The sequence below is a fragment of the Rhagoletis zephyria genome, unplaced genomic scaffold (assembly GCF_001687245.7).
Source record: "Rhagoletis zephyria isolate East Lansing unplaced genomic scaffold, Rhagoletis_zephyria_1.1 Rzeph_scaffold_02012, whole genome shotgun sequence".
Taxonomy (NCBI): Eukaryota; Metazoa; Arthropoda; class Insecta; order Diptera; family Tephritidae; genus Rhagoletis; species Rhagoletis zephyria.
Genome location: NW_016159096.1, coordinates 73483 through 96865, shown reverse-complemented (window position 1 = coordinate 96865; position 23383 = coordinate 73483). Strand labels below are relative to the sequence as shown.

At 34.3% G+C, this 23383-nt stretch overlaps 1 protein-coding gene across 1 annotated transcript; it reads left to right on the top strand.

Moving 5' to 3' along the window:
* Nucleotides 1-1837: 1837 nt before the first annotated feature.
* Rh7 (G protein-coupled receptor family protein rhodopsin 7) lies at nt 1838-3155 on the top strand (the record flags this gene model as incomplete). The annotated part of the gene is made up of 2 exons (XM_017620010.1): nt 1838-1968; nt 2161-3155. Coding segments are annotated over 2 exons (1006 nt in total), but the record flags the coding sequence as incomplete, so codon positions are not given.
* Between the last annotated feature and the right edge of the window lie 20228 nt (nt 3156-23383).

Here is a 23383-nt window from a genome sequence, read left to right as displayed (position 1 = left end):
TTGCAGAAATCTGACAGTTCGATATAAGGCGTCAACAAAGTGGTTTGCATCCCATTATTCTTCTTAAGTGAATAACCTACTTATCGGTCTTATTAAATCAGCCACTTATGAATAAAATGCACACGACGACACGCCCGATTGAGCAAACAGTGACTAAATACTTGAGTGGGAGATTATTTGATGAAGGACGTGCGGTGCGATGAGGCATACAGGTGAATGGTACTAAATACACCTGACAACTGTCTTCTGAGTAGGCTGCATAAAGTGCTGACTAAGCAATTGCAGTTGCGGAATCAAAGTGGAGGGGGGGAGGGGAGTCTGTTGACCCTGGTACATTTGTTGAGTTTGCCACATGTGCAAGAATATACAACGATACAAATGGATCTACATAAATATTTCAAAAATGCTGAGGTTTAATATCCTTCATAGAACTTCAAATAGTCCTACGCTTGGCGTTTTCTGTCTCTTCCCACAAGATGGCCATGACACTTATACTGTACATGCGCAGACACACATACATACAATTATAAATAAATATTTATATATATATAAATATATTTAGTATGTATGTATTTATGTATGTGCATCATGTAATTAGTGCTGTTTATTACGTTCTTATTTATGTCGGTTCACATGTTTAGGGCTTTCGTCACCGTCAATGTAGTAATTCCTTTCAATGCAATTCTCAGAAAAAAAATAATAATGAAAAATAGAAATTAAAAACTTAAGCCATTTGGTGTATGTACCTCCTACAAATAAGTTTTGCAACAAAGAATTGTTTTACAAAACTTGTTTCGAAAGATTTAATAATATAGTACGCTACATAATAAGTAGTAACAAGCAACAAGGGTCATTTCTCTTACGTGAGTTTCTCTGTTGTCCATGCGATACTCCTTCCCACATAAGAATTTCTGAGAATGATAACATAAATAAGTAGGTGCGAGACATTGCAAGATTTTACACAAGGCAAGCTATGTTTGTAGACATTTAACCAGAATTTAAAAATTAATTTTTATACTGAATTTCCACGTAACATTGAATTGTCAATTGTCTTTCGAAAAACAAAAACTTTCTGTTTAAAACAATAAAATCTAAAAATCAAAATAAAAAAAAAATAATAACAAAAAAAATAAACTTGGTTCCTAAAAATTAATATAATAAACAAAATAAAATAAGTACCTAAAAATTAAAAGACAATTAAATCGATAAAAATATATTAAAAAAAGAGAAAATAAAATAAAATAAATAAGTACCTAAAAATTAAACGCAATTAAATGGAAATATTTTTTCTTTCAAAACAATACAATTTCGAGAAAGGAATCACTCTACAAAAAAACTTGCGGGAGGTGGCTTAGGAGTCGAGATATTTGGAGAGCCTGTATTTATTGTCCGATTTGCTTCATATTTAGAAAGCTTGTTTTAAAAAGATTTTTTTTTAATATTAACTCATTTCATAATACATCTACATAGATACATATATGTATGTACTATACACCTGCACTTAAATAAGTAACGAAAGTTTCTTTATTATTTTGAGTTTAAGCTTAAAATGCCGTGTGAAATGTTGCTTACCCTGAAATTTCAAATCTATACCATAGTAGCTTCATAAATTCATACAAAATTTTGTGTAACAAAAAGGTTTCCAAAGTACTTACGTATAGTTGTTTACAAATAACGCATTAATGATGACCTCATTACTTACATATTAACGTACATATGTATGTGTGTATGTTTATAAGTAAAGTTATGAAGTCTTCTTAAAAAGGTCATGTCTCTTGCTTTACTCAATTACACAAAATATTTATTAAAATTTGAATCGCTTTTTCTATTTCTTCAGCTGTAAGTCATTACGCACACCGGCAAACACATTGGTTATCAATTTGGCTGTGAGCGATCTGCTCATGTTGATGAAATGTCCCATTGCCATTTACAATAACTTCAAACAGGGCCCGGCGCTGGGTGATGCTGGTAAGTAAAACAGAAATATTTGAATTTCTTAGTTTGTATGAAAAGAAAGTAGCCACTCCTGAAGTTGTGAAGGCCTACGTAACTGGGTGTCCATATGTATTTATATAAAAAATCAAACCTACTATAACTGGCCACCACTTCTATTTGCCACATTTTCCTAATGCTTAATTTTCTTTCCCCCTTCGCCTGCAGGTTGCCGCATTTACGGCTTTATCGGCGGCCTTAGTGGCACCGCATCGATAGGAACCCTAACTGCCATAGCACTCGATCGCTACAATGTGGTCGTACATCCACTCGACCCGCTACGCAAGACAGCCAAAGTGCGATCCGCGTACCTAATCACAATGATTTGGATCTACAGTTTTGCCTTCTCCATTGTGCCGGCGCTGGATATTGGCCTCTCCGTTTATGTACCCGAAGGTTTCCTAACCACCTGCAGTTTCGATTACCTGGACAAGGGATTGGGGCCGCGCATTTTCATGTTTGCATTCTTCGTTGCCGCCTGGTGTGTGCCCTTTAGCATTATCTGCTTCTCGTATTTCTACATCTTGAAAGTGGTCTTTGCCGCCAATCGCATACAATCCAGCAAAGAGAAGAATAAAACTGAACAGAAATTAGCATTGATTGTGGTGGGCATTATCGGTTTGTGGTTTCTGGCTTGGACGCCCTACTCCGTCGTCGCTATGTTGGGCGTTTTCGGGAAGGAGAAATATATCACGCCACTGGGCTCAATGATACCGGCGCTCTTTTGTAAAACAGCCGCCTGCATTGATCCCTACTTCTATGCGGCGACACATCCACGTTTTCGCATGGAATTTCGTCGTCTATGGTTGGGGCGTGGCCATTTGCGGCGTACCTCTACGACGCGTTCATCATATCTAACACGCTCGTCAACGCGACGTTTGCGTGTTATTAGCGATGTGGATATGCGCAATCGCAGCAATGAAAACGCGAAAAAGCAAAATAATTTACAAGCACTGCAAGAAGTGACGGAAGAAAACGATGAAGATTATGATTTTTCGATACAGGGAAATTTTAGTGATGCCATCGAACAGAGTCGCTTCTAATAAATCGAGATTATTGTGTAAATAACGTTGTTGTTGTAGTTGTAGAAATCTATAGTTAGGGGTTACCCTTAAACTCTTTAAGTCTTAAACTATGTAAAACTCGAAAGGTTACGGGGCTGTTACGGGAGCGCCCCCCCCCCCTCCTTTGCAAATATGTAAAAATCTAGGTGCGTAAAGTCACTGTTTTGCAGGTTGAAAAGGGTTTTGTGTATACATATTGTTTCGTAGTATTTTTCATAAGAGCCCGTCAGCTCAATGAATGCTAAAATATAATTAAAAATACAGTTATTGGATGAAATTTACTCGTTTTATTCACCTATTATTTTTTTTTCATTTGCCTTCAGCATTTTATCAAACATTTTAGTATAAAATCTTCGGCCCCTTGGCAACACTGAAGTTTACAAGGTCGTTCGCGCATCAAATTTGCCTCGTAAATCGAGCTCCATGCAAATTTTGACAGTTCTTTTACGAGGCTCGTAAATTTAAGAGATTTACAAGGCTTTTACAGTTTAAGGGAAGACCCCTGGCGATAACTTTGCAAAGTCTGCTAAGCGCATACAAATATACTTACATACAGATTTGTAACTAGTTAAGGCAGTAAGACGACACAATGCGAATTGACAGTAAGAGAAAAAAAAAAATACTCAATGCCACCAAAAATGCCATTTCAGTTAGGTCATTGAGATTCCATGAAACCTTCGTTTGCTTTTTTTTTTTAAACTTAAGAATAATAANTACTCAATGCCACCAAAAATGCCATTTCAGTTAGGGAACGTACCCATACTACGTGACCCGTTCAGGGGGGGGAGGGGGATCTTCCAAATACCACACTTGGTCACAGTGGGGGGCGGGGGGGCTTAGGTTTTTATCACGTAGTCAATATCCACTAAGAAAATCTAGCGTTTTTTTCGAGCTACATTCAAATATGGNCTTAAGAATAATAAATATGTACGCATAAATACATATACAGTTAAGAGAATATACTATATTTATATAAATATAAATAGATTTTATTGAGTGTGTCTATTCGAGTTTTGGTAGTAAAATAAGGCTTTGCAACTGATCTTGAAGAGACTTTTGATAGATGAATGCTATGTAACTTAGTTTAGTATGTAAGTCTGCATATGAATGTTGTTAGAAAATGTTATGGTGTCATTTTATAAATCGCCCAAGAAGATGTCTGACTTATTTAGGGAATAGTCGCCGAAAATATCTATATAAGCTTTTAACTGTAAATATTTCAAAAAATATTCTCCAAAATTTCCACTTGTTGTAAATCATTTGCATGTATGCATGCAATATTGAGACGCATGTGTCTCAAATAATATTTAACTTGTGTCAAAACAGGTTAAGGAGAAAAATTTAAATTGCTACGAAGAGACAGGTAAAAAATATCTTTTGATTTGTCTTAAGCAGGGATCACACGATTTGTACATTTGTACACTTTTGTACATTTTGGCAGGCACAGAGTTGTGTTTTCTAGAAATAATGAGTTCAGCTCAATAACAACTTTTCAAACAACACCACTCTGTAACTGTGAAAATATACAAATCTGTACAAATCGTGTGATCCCTGCTTTAGCTGCTTTAGATTCTTTCGCTCTTTAGTGCCATAAGGCGATAATCTCTTCACACTTATTATTTTGACTAATTATCTCCACGAAGCTGAATTATATGATTTTTCTCTTAGGTATACTTAAACCAGTGGCATTGTGTTTTTCTGATCAAAGTCTATTGACATTATTTCTATGTCGTACCCTACTTATAAGAACTTTTCGCGTAGTTATTAGCGCTCAAAAATTTCCATCTCCATATAAATTATGTCAATATATATAATATATTTTTGCTTTTTAGTGTAAATTATAAAAACTTTTTTATATTGAACACGCCCATGTAGTGAAATCTTAGTGGCATTTCCCAAAGGGAATTTGTATATTTCACTCAAAAGCCAATCTACAAAAAGTTTACGTCCCTACATTAGGATAGGTACATAAAATCGCAGTTGCTTTTCCATAAAAAAAAACATGATTTTGATCGAGAATTCCGTGTATTTTTTACTATTGTCTGTATCTTCATATCCGGGAAATACTGCACTTGCAATCAGTCACAGCAACGAGCGAATCAATTGCCCCAACACGACATACAAAGTTCGCTCGAAGACACAACATATCCAATTAATCGCGTCAGTGTGTGAGTTTGCTCTTCATCGATTTAGATCAATAGTGGTCACACTCACGTAAACGGTCAATCGTTTACCTCTGGGGGAAAATGAGGAATGCATTACGTTTTTTATTCAGCAAAAATTAAAGATTGCAATTCAACGGAAACATGAATTATATTTGACCACCCGGTGAGTTTCTCTGTAAACCAAAGTCTCTTTTGCTTATTAAAATTGTAGACTATGCAAGTCTAAAAGCAGCTCGAGAACGCTGTCCGCTCTAGACGCCCATCGCAACAGGTAGATCGTTGGAGTTAGCTGAGCTTGGCCTGGTTGGCTTCATTTCGGTTTGCTTGCCCGAGATGTGGGTTTCTTCAATTTAATAATTTAGGTCGTCACCTAATATGATTTTATGCTGCAAATAACATCGTGGACATCTTGTAAAAATCTAAAGCGTAAATTCTTCTAAACATTGTAGGTTTACGAGCTCCTTTTTCGTATATTTTGTTGAAAATATGTAATACAAGTTCCATGTATCGCATTGCACTTGGTCATCAGTCTCGCGATCTTGTATATCGTTATCAGTTTATCTGAAGACACAAAGAAGTTTAGCCTAAGACGGAGGATATCCTGTGATGATTCGAGATTCCATAATGATTAGAGTATAGTTTATAACGCCGCCGACTCTAACGCAAAAGTACCGCTACTTACCATACCGGTATTACCGATCACAAAGACAACATACCGGTCTGGGTTTCGGTTCTTATGTTTGAAAACGACCGAGAAATTCAACATTAGGTATCATTGGAGGCTTGTATAGACTTCTGGGCCGAACTGTGATAACCTTAGAGAACCAAATTCAAGCTCAGTCGGATTTTTTTGGCCGAGTTAACGATTTTTGAATGTAAACCAAAAGAAGTGGCTCTAGTAATGGCACCATTTTCTTTTATCTAGGGTTCTCGCTTTAAGAGTTTGAACAAGACAGGATTTTTCTAGAATATACATAGGTATACATTCTTTTACTAAATCGAAGTAAAAAAGGCTGGTAAAAATTTGGTTTCGGTTCATCTTTAAGTTTCAAGATTATCTCGAAATGTAAACTGCAACAGTGATTGAAAATTTGATTTGCGTATTTAAAGTTGTTTTAAAATAAAATAAAGGAAAAAGATCCCTTTTTTTAGTGCAAATAGATGATAAAGAGGAAAATAATTGTGTGAATAAGTTCTTAAATATTTACGAGTATGCTAGGCTACTTAGCAATAAGAAAAATATTTAAAAATTCAAATTAGTATTTACCTAGGCAATTTATGAAACTTTAGTTAAATTTGCTGCTTGAGTGAATTTGTAAAAAAAATGTATTGTATGTACCTGTAATGGCAACTGAACGAATTTATAGTTTTTATTCATCTACTAAATAAATAAAAGCTTTGCTGGTTAGTGTGAAACTGTTTGTTTGCATTAGTGAAATGCTTGCACCCACAAATTCAACACTAAAATGCTTATTTAAATACATAAAAATTTTTATTATTTAAAGCTTTGGGCAATCTTAAATTTAAAATGTATATTTCTATATGTATATTACTTGAATGCTGTTGTTTTTCTAAGCTTTCAATAGTACAATAGTTTCATTCGCAAAATGGCATCGAAAATAATATATTTTTCCTTTCGCTTTTTGCATTTTTTAACTGAAATGAAACAAAAAAAAACATTGTGAAATTGCTGTATGCAATTGCTTTACAACTTGGCCAAAGAATACGTCGGCCAGGTTGAAAAATGGTAAAAGATAATTATTGCAAAAGGATAATATTTACCTGCGTAAATACCCATGTAGCGGTATATCATTGTCAATGAGCGCTAGACTTCAGAAATACATACATAAATACAGTCAGGGACATACAAATTGGTACTTTAGTTTAAAAGAACTTGGAATGTGAAAATGGTGTCAGCATATGTTAAAAATTTACAAGTGTCGTAAAAGACACAACAAATTCAATAATTTTGCTTCTACGGAATTTAAGGTTTTTCTTAGAGTTGCACAGCAGACTTAGGCACTCCGCACATTACGCGCCTAATCATAGTAGAGTAATCGTTTTGTCATGTCAAAACGAATGCATAACGACTCGACTTCTGCACACTGGGGCGCCCTGCGTAAGCCCTGCTGGCGCACACATTACACATTTTCTGACTGGTCTTTCTCACTAATACACTTCCGCGAACATTTCTGCAATCAAATATTGCATTAACGTTTATGGCTTAATACAATTGGCACGAGTTTTAGCACAAAATCATTAATTTTCAATTATTTCCTACTGAAATGACAAATAATTTTTGGGCGCTTCGATTCATGAAGTTTGTATGATTAGGTGAAAACATGATTATGAATCGTATTATACAGAGCTTCATTGAAATACATGTGTTCGGTATAAAAGCTTCATACTTTAGTACGCCGGAACGATTACACTACTATGGCAAGGCGTTTAATGTGCGGAGTGCCTTATATGAATATCGTTTTAGCTTGAAGGTAATGCTTAGATACTATTGATCTTGATATATCTAATCGGTAATTAATTCGAACCTACTCACAAGCTCTACCTATCCACCAAAATATTAAAAATATATAGAAATATACTAAAGAGTAAAGGCGTGAAAATCGATTTGCTTCTAAACCAAAATTAACAAGAGATGATGTAAAGTCGTTTCAAACATATCACCTCTAAAAAGCGTCATAAAGCTCGGCAGCGGGGTACGCTTTTGAAAGCTGCCCGCGAGCAAAGCTCTTTGAAGTTTCTAAACATTTTGTATAGACGCGTGCAGAGTAAAAGCTCTCATGACTAAAGCATATACCGTGGGATAAGCTTTTCAAAGCAATCGATCAAAATCTGGACGCAGTGTTATAAGACTTGTGGTCCTTACCCCCTCTTCATGCTCGGAACTTAGCATGACAGCCGAGCCTTTTTCAAGTTTCCAATCAATTTCATACTAGAAACTGTCTCAATGTGCATTTTGAGCCCCTCTAGCACTACCAATTTTTATGGCCACCACTGTATACTAAATGGTATTTACATATGTTTGTATGAATGCCCGCACAAAAGAAGAAAAAAAAACGTCGGTTGTTATTGCGATTTTATGCCCATTGTTCTATATGTACATATACATATATATACATTTAAAAGTATTTGTAATGTTAAGTTAATCGTAATTAAGGAGAACAGAAGAAAGACGGAAGTGGTGGTAGAGCATGGCGGAGGAACAATGGCAAAGTATTTAAAACCGCATAAAAAGCAGCAATGATCCTTTTCAACAAATACAAGTACAAGTACGAGTGCCAACAAGCAAGCGTATGTATGTATGTAAATAATAACCAAAGGGAAATGAGGAGGAAAACATCAGACTAATCGCTCTGAGCCATACAATTTGCAGATTTTCGTTATGCTACACACTTTTTATTTGTACTGTTTTCTTGTTGTTATAATGTCATGAAAGCAAAAACCAAAGAGTGCACAAAATCAGATGACAAATTAAGTAAAAAAGTTGTGCAAAAAAAAACAAAATGATTTTTAATTTGTGAGTTGTTGTGTTGTAATACGAGTAGCGTTCAATAAATAATTGTGCACGATTTTAGAGCCAGACAAACGATGAGGAGGTAGACCGACCGACCGACCGACCGAAATTGAAGAAAGTGAATCTTACATTTCTGAATTATTGCTAGATTTAATTGCTTACAAATAATGAGTGCACTACATGGACTGTCGCATTGTGTAAGATTTGTTTAAATTATTCCTAAATTTATACTGAATGCCTATAGCCATATCGAAATCATACTAAAACGGTGAATGCCCATAAGATGGGGAACTTTAAGTTGGGACGCTTCCCAAGGACTCGCGCTGGCTTCTAGCTAAGCCGAAAGCTACTAATATGAGGAATTCATCAAAACTTAGTTGAGCTCGTCTAAATATGTTAAATACTAATCTCATACAATCATCTATTTACGTTCTGACTATTAGAAACTATCTTAACGGCCGCAGTTCTGGGTTGACCTACTGGAATTCTGGCCTATTTTTGCCAATGTGGGTTAGACTGCATTCCATGGGGGCCTTTGTTAGATTAGAAAAAGATCCTACCTATATTCAATAGAGGTAAGCGGCACACTTGGGCCCGATTTTAATTCTATTCAGAAAATATTATGGACGACCTACACAATTTGTCGGGTGGTCCTGCAAAGGGGGTTTGGCGGACCATCTTTTGTTTGCTTTCTCGAGAAGGAGTTTATAATTTGTAGATATTTATATCATATGCCCGCATGTTCCTAACTTGATGGTTACTGAAGGCAGGTTAATAGTAGGGTCGATATGCCAAAGTGTAGCCTCTTTCATAACTGCGAGCTCTGCTTGGAAAATACTTTATGTGGTCCTCCAGCCTTAAGCAAATAAATAGTTAGAGCTCTTTCGAGATTAACTCACTTTCTAATTTTGGTTTCGCGGCATGCGTGTTTATGGCTACAGAGTTTTCTTGTAGGTCCATGCCCAAATCATCTCACAATAGTTTCTTAAAGAAATAAGTGTGGGGAGTTTAACTTTTAGATTAAGAAGCGGCGTAATTGATTAGAATAATGTCTTTGCACCTTAGTAATGCATTTAGTCTTCTAGTAATACAGCTTTTCTACGATGTTGTTGGATCTTGAGCTTACTACTGGAGCACACACATGCCTAGAGTTTACGCTGGTATTCAACGGTTTCCTTTTGTAAGACAAACCCGCCTTTGGAGAAGCGTTTTTGGTTTGCATCCCTAATTTCTCATAAGAGTAGGGAAAAGGAGGCCAGTCCGCCTGGGCAGTCTTCCACTGTTACCGGGTAAGTCTAAACAGCTCAAAATATTTTGCAATCATAGTCTCAAACGCTATGCGATTGAAAGACGAGCGGATCCATATGTAGCTTATAGGCAGGGCAGGCCCAAAATGTGCAAGGCAAGGAACTGATGCATTTTTTCATTGATACCTTTGTACATTCCTGCACTTCTTAAACGGTGCATGAAAAAAAATTCTTAAAGATGTATGTCGCTAGCATCCTCGGGTGTGTTCAAAATTAGCAATAGGCAATAGTAACAAGAATATGGCTCTTCCTTTTTAGAATTTATAACTCTTCAACTCACCCAGCCTCAGCCAAATTATAAGCATGTAAATGAAGGAACGGCCTGTTAGACTGTTGTTCCCCAAAAAGTTCCCCAGATCGTTCGTTCTAGCGAGGCAAAGTTAAATTGTGACGCATTGTTAAAACCACTAGCTATGTAAATATCGAAAGCCTTTAGCCGAATACAAATATGTTGCTTGCGAAGCCACTATTTTCGCATTGCTATAATATAACAAGTCAACATATCTACTCCAAATAAAGTTAAGAAAGAAATAACAACAAAATTCTCATTCCTCCGTAAAGTCATTTATGTACCTTTCACTGTACATATGTATACATGTAACGTTAATATGTATGTAGTTCAAAGTCATAAGTACAAAGTATGTATGTATGTATGCGAGTATGTATCCTCATTTAAGAAAATAATTTATGTAATAAAATGGTTATTTTGCCTAAAAATCGACAAATGTGCTGAAGCAAACATTTACGAATGTAACACATATCGTAGATGTGTATTAAGAACAAATTAGAAAAATGTTGGCTTGTATTTAAATAGAGAGAAAAATAAATAAATAAATTTTCAGTTTCGGCTATACCGAAGATAACTACAAGTATTTGTTTGCAATCACTGACAGTCAATGCTTTTTTGAGGGTAAGTTTCAATGTTTTCCATGCAACCGCTTGCGGATGTGACTACTTTATGCTTAAGTGCGTGCGTAACTTAGCTAGTGTTTGTATATATGTACATTAGACTGTACCACCTTATAACCAAAAAAAAAACTTCGCCGTACACCCCTGAGTCTAAAGTATTTTTGCAAGGTAATTTCGAAACAATTTTTATTTTTTTTGCCAAAGGTAGGTGCCGCCTTTCCACATTTTACAGCTAACATTTTTTATTAGATAATTGGAGAGCTTTAATTTACTGACATTAGGGTAGTACGTTAGGCCGATAAGAACTGTGATCTGATGGGTAAGTACAAGGGAGACGATTCGGTTTTTCCAAACCGTTTTCCGCCGGTATTTTTGCACATCTAATCTTTATTTTTCGAATATCGAATAAACCGGGTTTTTATCAAACGAACCGGTTTTTTTATTTCATACAGAACTTGACATCTTAACAAAAGTTTTCCGAAGTTTTCAAGGCTTTTTACAGTTTAAGGGAAATGTCTAGATAGTTTGAAAATTATATCTTAGGTTATTTGGGGTATGTCCATATTTAATACAAGTAATTTTTAGCAAAAGAATCCGACTTAAAATATATATATATATATTTCATGATCCAAAGATCTGATTTGTGTGGGACCACCTCCGAGACACTACCTTTCCGATGCAAAAAGAGTTATCGAAATCGGTTGACGTTGTCCAAAGTTATGCGGTAACATACATAAAAAAAAAAAACAAAACAAAAATATTCCGACCAACTGATAACCTCCTCCTTTTTTGGAAGTCGGTTAAAAAACAAATGAAAAAGCTTTCTTTGATATTGCTGCCACCAGAAATTTATTTATGGACCTCCCGAGTGATACATCTAAGCACTCGGCTATGATGGCAAGAGCATACTCAAATCTGAAAAATTTAAGAAAAAATTCAATAAAGTATTAAAGCAAGTTAAAACGTAAAATTTTCACTTATTTTTATTTGTTTTATTTTTGATAAAAAAAAATTACTTTGAATTTATTTTACTTTCCTCTTTTCTAAATAAAAACTATCTTTACGGCTAATAATTTTGTTTTAATTTTTGGTCTTGACCATTTTCACTGTATAAAACTATGTAAAGTAAAACCGGTTGGTCCGTTTCCTTCTTAATTTCAAATCGGGAACCGGTTCTTTTTAAATTGCAAGTTTTCGAATAATTCGAAAAACAGTTTTGGAAAAAAATACGAATAATCGAACACCCTAGTAAGTACTCAAAAGAGGTGCTTAGGTCTAAGAACTTTGGAACTTAAAGATTGTCTCCTCGAAGCAAGAACATCGATATATCATACTTTAAGATCCGGTTGTAAATGCCGAAGATAAGACGAAAAATGTAAAAAGGCAACTCCCACCTTCGGCAAAATAAAAAAAAAAGAAATTGCCTTGCAAAAATACTCCATTTATGAATTTACACTAGGGTGGTTCAATTTTTTTTGTGCGTTTCGCATGGGAGGACTCTACGTGTAATTCTATGCAAATTTTCCGAAGAAACCATGGGTCTAAAATCAATTTGGAGTTTGCCAAATTACGAAAATATGTTTTGAAGGAAATGTGAAAATTTACACTGTTGAGTCTACTGGTGGAATTTTTAAGATAAATATAAGTCCAGAAACGGATTCCGCATATCAGAAAGTCCCTTATAGCATGTTGTTGAACAAAATAACATTAAAAAAAATAAATTAAAAATTAAAAGGATCTCCGTCAAACTTGCTTGGAATTACATATAGAGTCATTCTGTGCTATACGGGCATAGTCGAAAAAATCTCCCATACTAGTTGACCCGCCCTAATATACACACTCGTAAGTATAATAGGTTAATGTCAATAAAGCATAAATTTTCATTTATTTATTTACCCCCAATTTGCTTAAGTTGATGCCATTCAGTAAAAGCTTTAAAAACAATCGTGGGCTGCCGTTTACTTGCAAGCTTAAGATGCGAATTTACATCCATCCACATGTATCTACATATGTAATCTGTAAGTATATTCAAATAATGCACTATTATGCTCTCAAATATTACTTCATCCCCTTTTACCCCGCCCAATTTAAGTTTATTTAAAAATGATTCAAACAAGTCAAATTAAATGCTTCATTTGAAACCCATTCATCAATCGCAAACCAAATCGTTCAGAGGGCATACTTATGTATGTACATACATACACATCATAGTTGATTGGAAATGAAAGACAGTCGATACTCGTAGTGCAGTTGGTAATGGCGCTACTTAAGTTTTTGCTTCATTGTTTGCTTGTTGTTTCTGTTGTTATCTATTGTTTTATCTCTTATTTTCAACGCATTTACACGACTGTCTTTATGCCCACACACACATACATTTCCAACAACTCTTAAATCCCTTGGGCTATTGTCGGAAACTTTATTGTGTATAATAGTTACTTACTCGTAGTACGGAACAAAATTGATCTGCGTGACTAATGATCAGAATGCACTTGCGTTTGTGGGAGTGTGTGTGCGTGCCCATATGCATATTTGAATACTTTTGCTTACTCATGCTGTAGTAGGAGTATCTATCTATTTGAATGCCTGCAGATTCCATCTCTCATTACTTGTCGATGCATTTGAGTTGTCAGTAGGGAATTTGATTTATATTAAAGAGCTGAGTATGCGCTCAATGCTGAGCTTTTATTGCATGAAGATTTTAATTGGTTGATTTGTGAAAATATGAATGATTACTTTTGCAGCTGGAGTCTGAATTCTAGTTACTTTAGTGATAATATAATTGAGGAATAGAGAAAGAGAGAGACTAGAAAAATGGTAAGCTAAGCTAGCTGCCCTCCATAGCTATTTCCTCTGATGGGTCCAAAATGGTCACTGGCGGAGAGGTAGCAGTATACTAAATGTCTTTCTCTACTTTAACTATCCAATTTTGGTGCTAGAACCTTTCCAGCACAAGTATCAATAACAGAAATAAATAAATGTGAAAAAATATGAGACTTAGGGCGCTTCGTTCAATGTCTAGTGGTCATTAGCTCCCAATTAAACATCATACATTGACATAATACGTATAACATGTGATGGATAAAGTAATCGTTGTATTTTTGTTAACCGAACATTGAACAAACGGCCCTTAGGATACCGAAGAAAATAGAAGATAGAAAATATAAAATCGTAGTAAAAGATACAAATGGTTACTATTTTAAATTTATATGCGTATTTAATCATTTAAAACGAAAACATAACAGTTAAATTTAAATAACACTTCTACTTTTTAAATATTAGATACTAGTGTTCGCCCAGCGGTTGAAATTCAACCTTTTAAATGAAAGGAGTTGAGGTGGGCTGAGCGTATTTCTAGAAAATTTCCGAGTATGCAGATTTGTTTGTAGCAATTTTGGTAAAACAAAGTGCAAGTTTTAAGTCGCTAAAAATTAGCGCTGATTTTTTAAAATATTTTTATGGAAGGTGTTGCGCCTTTTCTTCCATTTAAGGTATGATCAAAATCTGTTTTTTATGAAAAAAATGCGCAACACCCACTACAAAAAAAAAATAACAAAAATTTAGTGGGCCAAAAACTGCATACTCGGAAATTTTCAAGAAATTCTGAATAAAAATTTTGAAGTTTTTACGATTTTTTTTTTTTAATTTTTGTGAACTTTATATAAAGTGTGAAACTTTGATTTATTTGGTTTATGTTACAGAATGAACAAATTTTTTCATAAATAACACCGGCACACAAAAAAAAATTAGTGTGATGTGCATTTGACCGGACCTACCTATGGTTATGTGTTTCGACCCGCAGAATCCGAATTTGAAGTCAGTTTGGCCAATAAACCTCCTACATTTCGAGAAAACTTAAAAAAAAAAAACGAAAAATAGCGAAAATTAGCAATAAAAAACGGTTTTTTGAAGTTTTCTCGAGATCTGGGAGGTATGTATATTGGCCAAACTGACTTCAAATTCGGATTCTGCGGGTCGAAATACATAGCCCTAGGTACGTCCGATCTAATGCACACCACACTAATTTTTTTTTGTGTGCCGGTGTAATTAATGTAACACATTTTTTCATAAAAATAATTGTGAATATTATATTTGAACATGGTGAACACTAAAATTTTACACTGACAGTATGTATCATTTGTGCGGCAAGGCATAACAAGGTAGAAGTGATTTCGACATTTCTCTCTTTTGAACTGCGACTGAAATGTCAACTCTTAACCCTATATCTACTATTCAAAATTTTTTTTTATATAAATTTTCAATTGTGAGCTGTGCGACTGATTTTAAATACATAATAAAATGGAAAGGAATTGCGAGCGGTGCGTTGTGTTTGTAAGAGCCTGGACAACAAACTTGTGCGTTATTTTAAACCTTCGAATTGTCAAGTGAGGCGACAACGGTGGGCAAATTGCTGCGATGTTTCATTAGGAGACTCTTCACGTGTGGTCGTGACTTTATTTGTTGCCTATCGCAGCCGAGTATTTCTAAGTGGGCGCGTTTGGTCCAAGGTGCAGGATTTATCATGACTATGAAAAGAAATCTCCCTTTCATATACATACATGGATAGGCCAAATTTGAAATGGTGGTCTGATAACACCTAAACCAGTATTCCTTGTTGACATAAAGAAACTGAAAGTAATTTTTAATAAATTAAATGGAAAGGAAATTTCGAATAGCAAAAATTTAATAGCTAAATTATTGAAGTTGAGTTCTGATGTAAATTTAGAAGAATCAAACTTTTTTAATGTCTAATATACTTTAGAATTAAGTATTTGAATAAAAAAATAAATGCTCAATAACATTGGGATAGTAAAAGCAAGAAAATTGTCAAAACGGTTTTATAAATGAGTGTGTTTCATTTAGTGTGTAATTTTGTGTAAGTATGCATTCCCACATTTACATTAAACCGAAAATTCAATAAATAAAATGAAGCTGATTCTAATGAGATTTTAAATATTTTCATATTTACAAAAACTTTCATTTCAAAGATGTTGAGTTCTATCAAATACGGTAAATGCATAACAAAGGGTTAATTTCTTTGTTTACATTTTTTGACATTACAGTCAGGTATGAGAGAGCTTGACTGTATTGTCACTTCTACCTTGTTGAATATGCCTTGTTTGTGCGGCACGTTAGAAAACTCTCATACATATGTTATATAAATACTTAATTAAATAATTGTACATTTTTTTGAGTACGAAAGCATTTCAACTTTCAATGCATCAAATTGTGGCATCATTCATTACAACCATCTACCAAAAACTCAAATTTCAATTTTGAATGTCAATCTAAAGACGCACCTTTTACTAACTTATTATTAGCTTTATTATTCTAATTACATTTGCAATGCATACTCGGCTCAAATGTTCGTTTATACATATGTGCGTATGTATGTATAGCAATCTTTGCATGGAAATGCTTACAAATTGCATAAGCATCCACATCTGTCAACCCCGACCAACAGGTGCATAATACATTTTGCAAATCTGTACAAATTGCACAACAACAATGTTAATATCACACAGCACAGCGTGCAACACTACCCTGCAGGAAATGTAAGCTAACAATAAGCTAACTTTAAGTTGATTAGGAAGGAGCTAAAAGTCACGTATTATCTGTATATTTTCTTTGATGAAAGCTAACTATATTTCTATGACGATGGCCGCGAAATAGTCAAGGGTGGTTACCTCTGCATTTGATGTAACTAACTTGGAACTAATTACTTTTGGACATAAAATATCAATAGGAAAAACAAACTATTTTTTTTTTTTTTTTTTTTATTTACTTTACCATATTCGAACTCCGTCAGACATAAATTCAAAATGATAACATGAAATGATCTTCCTTTTATTTATTCTCAATTCGAAAAACTACTTACGAAATGCAGGATATTTGAGTTGAAACGCGTTTAGAGAAAACAATCTTCTGCATTTCCTGTCAACTATTTTCAAGTTAGCTTCTTGTAGCTAACTACAAGTTATATACTTTATAGAAATCTCCCAAAAAATTAACTACAAGTGGGTTATTTTTGATTGATAACTTTTTTCCTGCAGGGTACGTACTGCTACGTAGTCCATGGTCTCCTTCGTCGCCATCTACGCTAGCGCCTTCTCGATTATTCACTCTCCACTTTTAACACCTTCATTCATCATCAATTCCCACATCAACAATACAAAATCAACAACAAAAACTTAAATGCATACATATAATGATAGTTTTCAGTGGAAAATACTATCTGACAGTGAGTTACAGTGAATCGTAAAATTATTCGTATGTCGGTAAGTTATATCTATTAATGGATTGATGGTGGGGTTGTTCGCACTTGCCTTGCTATCAGGTTATCTGGTTACACCAATAAAATATACTACAGAATAGTAATTTTTAACCAGATAACCTAATAATCAGGCAAGTATAAAATCAATTCTACTTGTACTCAAAAGTACTCAATGACGTTTAGGTTTAGGATTTTTTTATATCAAAACAAATTTTCAAAGATGCTTGCAGAGGTCATAGGCTGGTCCCACATCCTCCTTCTTTTGTACACCTGTATCGAAGTACAAAAACGACTCATTACGTGATACTCGAGTATATACTTCTAAGTACTGGTATCCAAACATAACTAAGGGTCATGTTGATCCCAAGTGAAGAAGGACTTGGCTTCACTTGGCATTTCCAATTGGCGTCAGTTTGCACAGAATAGAAACGAGTGGCGCGCTTTGTTGAGTTCGGTCAAAATCGGTTGGGAGAAAGTGTATTAACAATTTTTTCTTATTAGGTCATTTCAAAAACACATTAAGGCGGGTCAACTTGGTTGGTAAATTTTTTTCGGATATGCGCACAAAATGATTCTTCGTGTAATTCTAAGCAAATTTGCCAAAGAAACCATGAGTCTAAAATCAATTTGAAATTTTCTCTCTCTAGTGTCGCAAAGAAGTGCCTAAATTTTGTGTGAAAAAACGCACTTCTCATTTTCTTTAAACTTAAATCAGAGGGCACAACGAAGAAAATTTTCACATTTTCTTCCAAACCTATTTTGGAAATTTGGCAAACCCCAAATTGATTTCAGACCCATGGTTTCTTCGGCAAATTTGCTTCGAATTGTACTTAGAATCTTCCTATGCCATACGAGTATAGTAAAAAAAAAAATTGACCCGCCCTAATGTACATAGTAAATATTCGAGTATCCCTTCAATAATATTGCGACTTTACTGCCTATCTTGTATTTATTGTGCATCAACGCTCAATAGAAATATTTTATTTAATGTACAATTTAATGACTCACTGTACACATTTGTTGCACGACTTTGCAGATACTTTGCTACCCTTTATTGTTATTTTTTTTTCATTCATGTAATGGAAAATGATATAATGTCAAAAGGTGTCACAAATTTTCATGATATTTATTTTGTTTCTTTTATTGTAGTTGTTTTTTTTTTTTGCTCTTTGCCTTGACTATGCGCAAGCCATCAACTTTGACAGAAACTGTGCGAATGAAAAAAATCGTTTGCATGTGAGCATATTATATATACATATGCTGCTATTTCGCAGATCACATTGGCAAAAAAGATAGATTTAAATTTTCGATTTATAAAGCAGTTAGAGTGTTTTATTTATTTATTAAATTTTTATAACGTTTTCTTTTCATAACGATTCATAATTTTGTATGATTTTTCAAGGCTCCTCGATATATTTTTTGGCATTTTCCGGCAACAATTTGGGATTTTTTCGCAGCTTTTTAGGCGGTGTCCTCTGCCTACTCTATGAACCTTTATGTCTCAATTTTTGCCTTAGAGAATTAAAAAGCAAAAACATTTTTCTATTTTCACTCTTGCACTTCACAAATTTTACTTGGGATCGCAAGCGGTTCAGCTAAGATTAAAGAACCCTGGTTGGGAGAATGTGCCTCCTCAAAGCACTCACTAACAGAGGGCACTGACCTACTACTAATAATATGTTAGTCCACGCACAAATGGTAAATTAGTCTGGAAAGTCTCCAAACCGGTAGCGAATGATTTCGAAGAATCTGCGGTTAAATTCATTATCTATCATAAACAATTGTATCGAGTTTTGGATCATGAAAACTTTTTATGGCAAAAAAACAAAAATTTTCAGTATTAAAAGTTGTAGTTAATATTTCAGAAATAGCAACACAATAAATGTAAGTATATCCACTACTCAGTTATCGACATCAAAAATGACAAATTTTCACATAATTAGTTGCCCTATTCCCTTTACAATCCATTCAATTTCATTCGATAAGAAACATATAGGTTTTTTTTATCAATACAAGCCACGAAGCAGAAAAAATGTGTACATTTTTCTCATCTTCATATGCATATGAAAGTACATACAAATGTTTAGTGCAAGCAAAAATATATAATCACACATAATTCCCGACAATACCGTTAAAATGGTGCGCCTAAATATTCAAGCAGAACGAAAAGTGCGCTACCACCTACAAGTTCCACCCACCAGTTCCACCCGCCGCATATTAAGACGCTCATATGCATCTATGTATGTATGTATGTATGAATGTATACATGAATTCGAATTTGAAAGTATGCAACAAATACTGGGTAAATTTCCCAGTATTTAATTTATGTGCCCGACAACAACAATGAAACGCACCAAAAGAGAGCCAATGAGCACGGACACTTCTCTCACAGTGGGCAAATTTTCAAGCTGATATGTATTCTTTTTATTCAAAAGTCTACTATATAAGTATGCAGTTTTATAGCATTATATATTCAATTCGAGTACAAAAAATTGCAAATTTTAAGTTGCTAGAATATTACGTTGATTTTTGGCAATTTTTTTCACAAAATATGTTCGACAATTATTTTTTGTATGGAGGAAATGAGCAACCCCTTCCACTAAAAAAAAATTGCCAAAAATCAACGCGGTTTTCTAGCAAACTCAAACTTGCGCTTTGTTATACTAAAATGAAATAGGCTATAAGACTGCATACTTAGAATTTTTCTAAGAAATCTGATTAAAACTATGCAAATTAGTATGCAAATTTATTGAATTTTCCAGAGATTTTCACAAGGTTAATAATAAAATTATCGAAAATAAATTGGAATAAAAATCTTTGCATATAGTGCGAAAAATTCACTGTGCGAATACTTTTGTTCGTCACTGTATACTGTGTACTTAATCGTATTTGATAGTGCGCGCATATGAAGATTGGAGATGTAAGGTATTGTATATCTTCGACAGATTTTTCTATATTTTAGAGCAATTTATTGTCTTAATTATTATTATAAAATTTTTTTCTGTGAAAATGGGGGGGTTTAATTAAGGGAAGTATTTTTATCGAACAAACCGGTTTTTTCATTTCATACAAATCTTGACCTCTCAATAAAAGTTTCGAGTTTTTCAAAGTTTTCAAGGCTTTTTCCGGTTTAAGGGAAACCCTAAATAGTTTAAAGTTATATCCTAAGTCACTGGTCGGCGGGACATAGCTCAGTGAGCGCTGTCTGAGCACATGTATGTTTCACACGTATACGAAGAACGGCAGCTGAGCACTGCATTTAAAGCGTTGTTAAGGAGAAGTACACTCGGAGGTTAGCCAATGTCTGCTTATAGGCGGCAGCTATTTAAAAAAAAAAGTGTTTTTTATGTTACTGGAGCCAAAAATGGAACAATGGGACTCCCGGCAAGAGCTCTACTCAAATCCGAAAAAAGTAAAAAAAAAAAATGCAATAAATTTTGAAAAACGAGTTAAAATAAGGCCAAACGTGAATTTTTCACTGATTTTCATTTGTTTTACTTTTGATCTAAAAACAACATACAACTTATTTTGCTTTTCTCTTTACTAAATAAAAACTATCATTACTGTTAATAGTTTTATTGTTAATTTTGGTCCTGACTTCATACCAACATAATCATTTTCACTGTTTGAAAATATGTTAAATAAAACCGGTTCATCCGGTTTTTTCTTAATTTCCCCATCAGGAACCGATTTTCTCCAAATTGCAATTATTCGAATACATAACTCGAAACCCGGTTTTGAAAAAAGGCGAATAATTGAACACCCTAGTAAGCATTCAGGAGGAAGATGTGCAGGTTGCGACATCTTGGCGTTGGACATCAAACAAAAATGCATGACGAGCTTCGTCCAAGTCTCTAAATGGTTCAGCAAGTGGCAGTGAAACTTTTGCCTTCGTGGTGATTGACTTTAGCAGCCTCCCTAGCTACCTAAATTACGTAAAAAGTATGCACTTTTTAAATTACCAAAAATGTATGTTCAGTTTTTAAATTACCAATTTATGGCGTGTTTTAAATGTCTAATGTTCAGTTTATTATCGGCCAGAATTGTATGTCCAGTTTTGAAATTATTAAAAATTTATGCTCTGCTTTAAATGGCCAATTCTCGTTTTTTTATTGGCCTAAATTTTATTTCCAGTTTTTAAATTAAAAAAAAAAGTTTATTTCCCGTTTAAAAATGTCCACTTTTAAATGGCGAAAATTGTACGTACAGTTTTCAAATTAACCAAAACTGTATGGTCTCCTTTAAATAACCAAAAGTGATGCTCAATTTTTGAATGACCAAAAATATTAGTCCAGTTTTAATTACCAAAATTATATGAACTTTTTTACTTTCAAGTGTTGAATTGATATAAGTACTAATTGATACCTGATATAAAGTATAAAAAAAATTTTAATATTATATTGACAAGTTTTAAAAATTTTTTTTAACCGACTTCAAAAGAGGAGGGGTTTATCAATTCGCCGAAATATTATTTTTTTTATATACATACATGTTATGCTATGGACCACTTTACCCGATTTTTTAAGTAAGGGTGGTACCCCACAGTAGGATCATGAAGAAATTAACGCTACTCTTAAATTTGTATATGCGAAATTTTTTGGTTACGAATTACTTGTTGTTATTTAATTTTAGTATTGAAAACTAAACATTTTGCGCGTTGATCAAAAAAATCCCACAGTGCGCACCATGCCATTAGTGCTGCTCATCGCCTTCACGGCAACAATCAAAATCGCAGCAAAGCCAAAAATCAGCACACTTTTCTCCACTGTTTCTGTTTCAGTGTCTGCTCCATACAGCCTGCCTACCAGCCCGCCCGCCCTCCCATTCAATTCGTTTGGTTCGCGTGCGCGCTCGTTGGCTGCGTTCGTGATAGCTGTTGTCGTCTCGTTGGCAATGCAAAACATTTTCGGCTAGTCTCTGCGTTGCTCTTGTAAAATGTATACAACATTTTTTTGCCAGCCTTTTGCAGTTGAAGAAAATTACATTTTTTTACTGAATTTAATGTGGAAAATTGCTGGAATTCGTTAGTTTTGAGAAGTTATAAATATTTCAATAAACAAGCAAAAGCTAACCAAACCATTATCAAATGTAAGGCATTATTTTAAATTGAAGTGCAGTGAACAGCAAAGAGAGGAGTAGATAAGCGAATGAAGAAATAGAAAGTTGTATGTGTCAGTGTTGTGATTGTGATAAAAGTGATGCGATGCGATGCGATATGATGCGCGACACGGTGCAAGCGACGTGAGCGCGAACGAAAGACGAAAGGAGCTGTGGGATTCGCACGTACGAATTTGCAAAATGAACAGCGTACGCGAAGCATCCGAAATATGAAAATGCAAAAGTCTCGATGCACACCTACACACACACACACACACACACATACATGCATGCATGTAAATATTTTAAACAGCCACAGAGAGAATATGAAGGCGGACAAAAAGAAGAAAGTAGTAGAAGAAGGAGGGCAGTGAAAATAGTGAATGAAGCGCAAGGGTGAAAAAGTGCATTTTTTATGCGATTGCAATTAGAGGAAGTGTTTTTCGTGACAAACAAAACCAAAAAAAAACAAACAAGACACACACACAAAGATTTTTCTTGCAGATTATCCGCGAAGTTATACTGTGTTAATGGAAGCTGCGAAAACTCACTAATTGAAGGGCGATGTTAAAAGTTTGGAAATAAAGTCGTAGATATGCGAATGTGTTGCATTTGACTTCTTGTTGCATCAGTTGGCATTATATGTATACATATAATTTGAGATAACACTTACATACCTATAAGAGAAATTTTTTTTTAAATTTTGCATGCAAGTTATAATACAAAAACAAGTGCCTTATTTCATTATCTAATGAATACTTAATTACATACATAAATATAAACGAAAATTCTCCTAAGATTAGTAGTTTTTACTACCTGGAATAGTTTTAAAAATTGCGGGTTGTGTACTTAACTCAATCATTTTCAGGTGCAACTGCACTTAATAAATACTAAAAACACCCGCATTTGTTTACTTATTTCTGTTTGGAATTAAAACATACATACATATGAGTCACACATACTTGTACATACACACATACAACATATGTATGTACATACTTTCTTTCATTTCTCGCCATAACTTCGGTATTTACTGTAGGATCTTT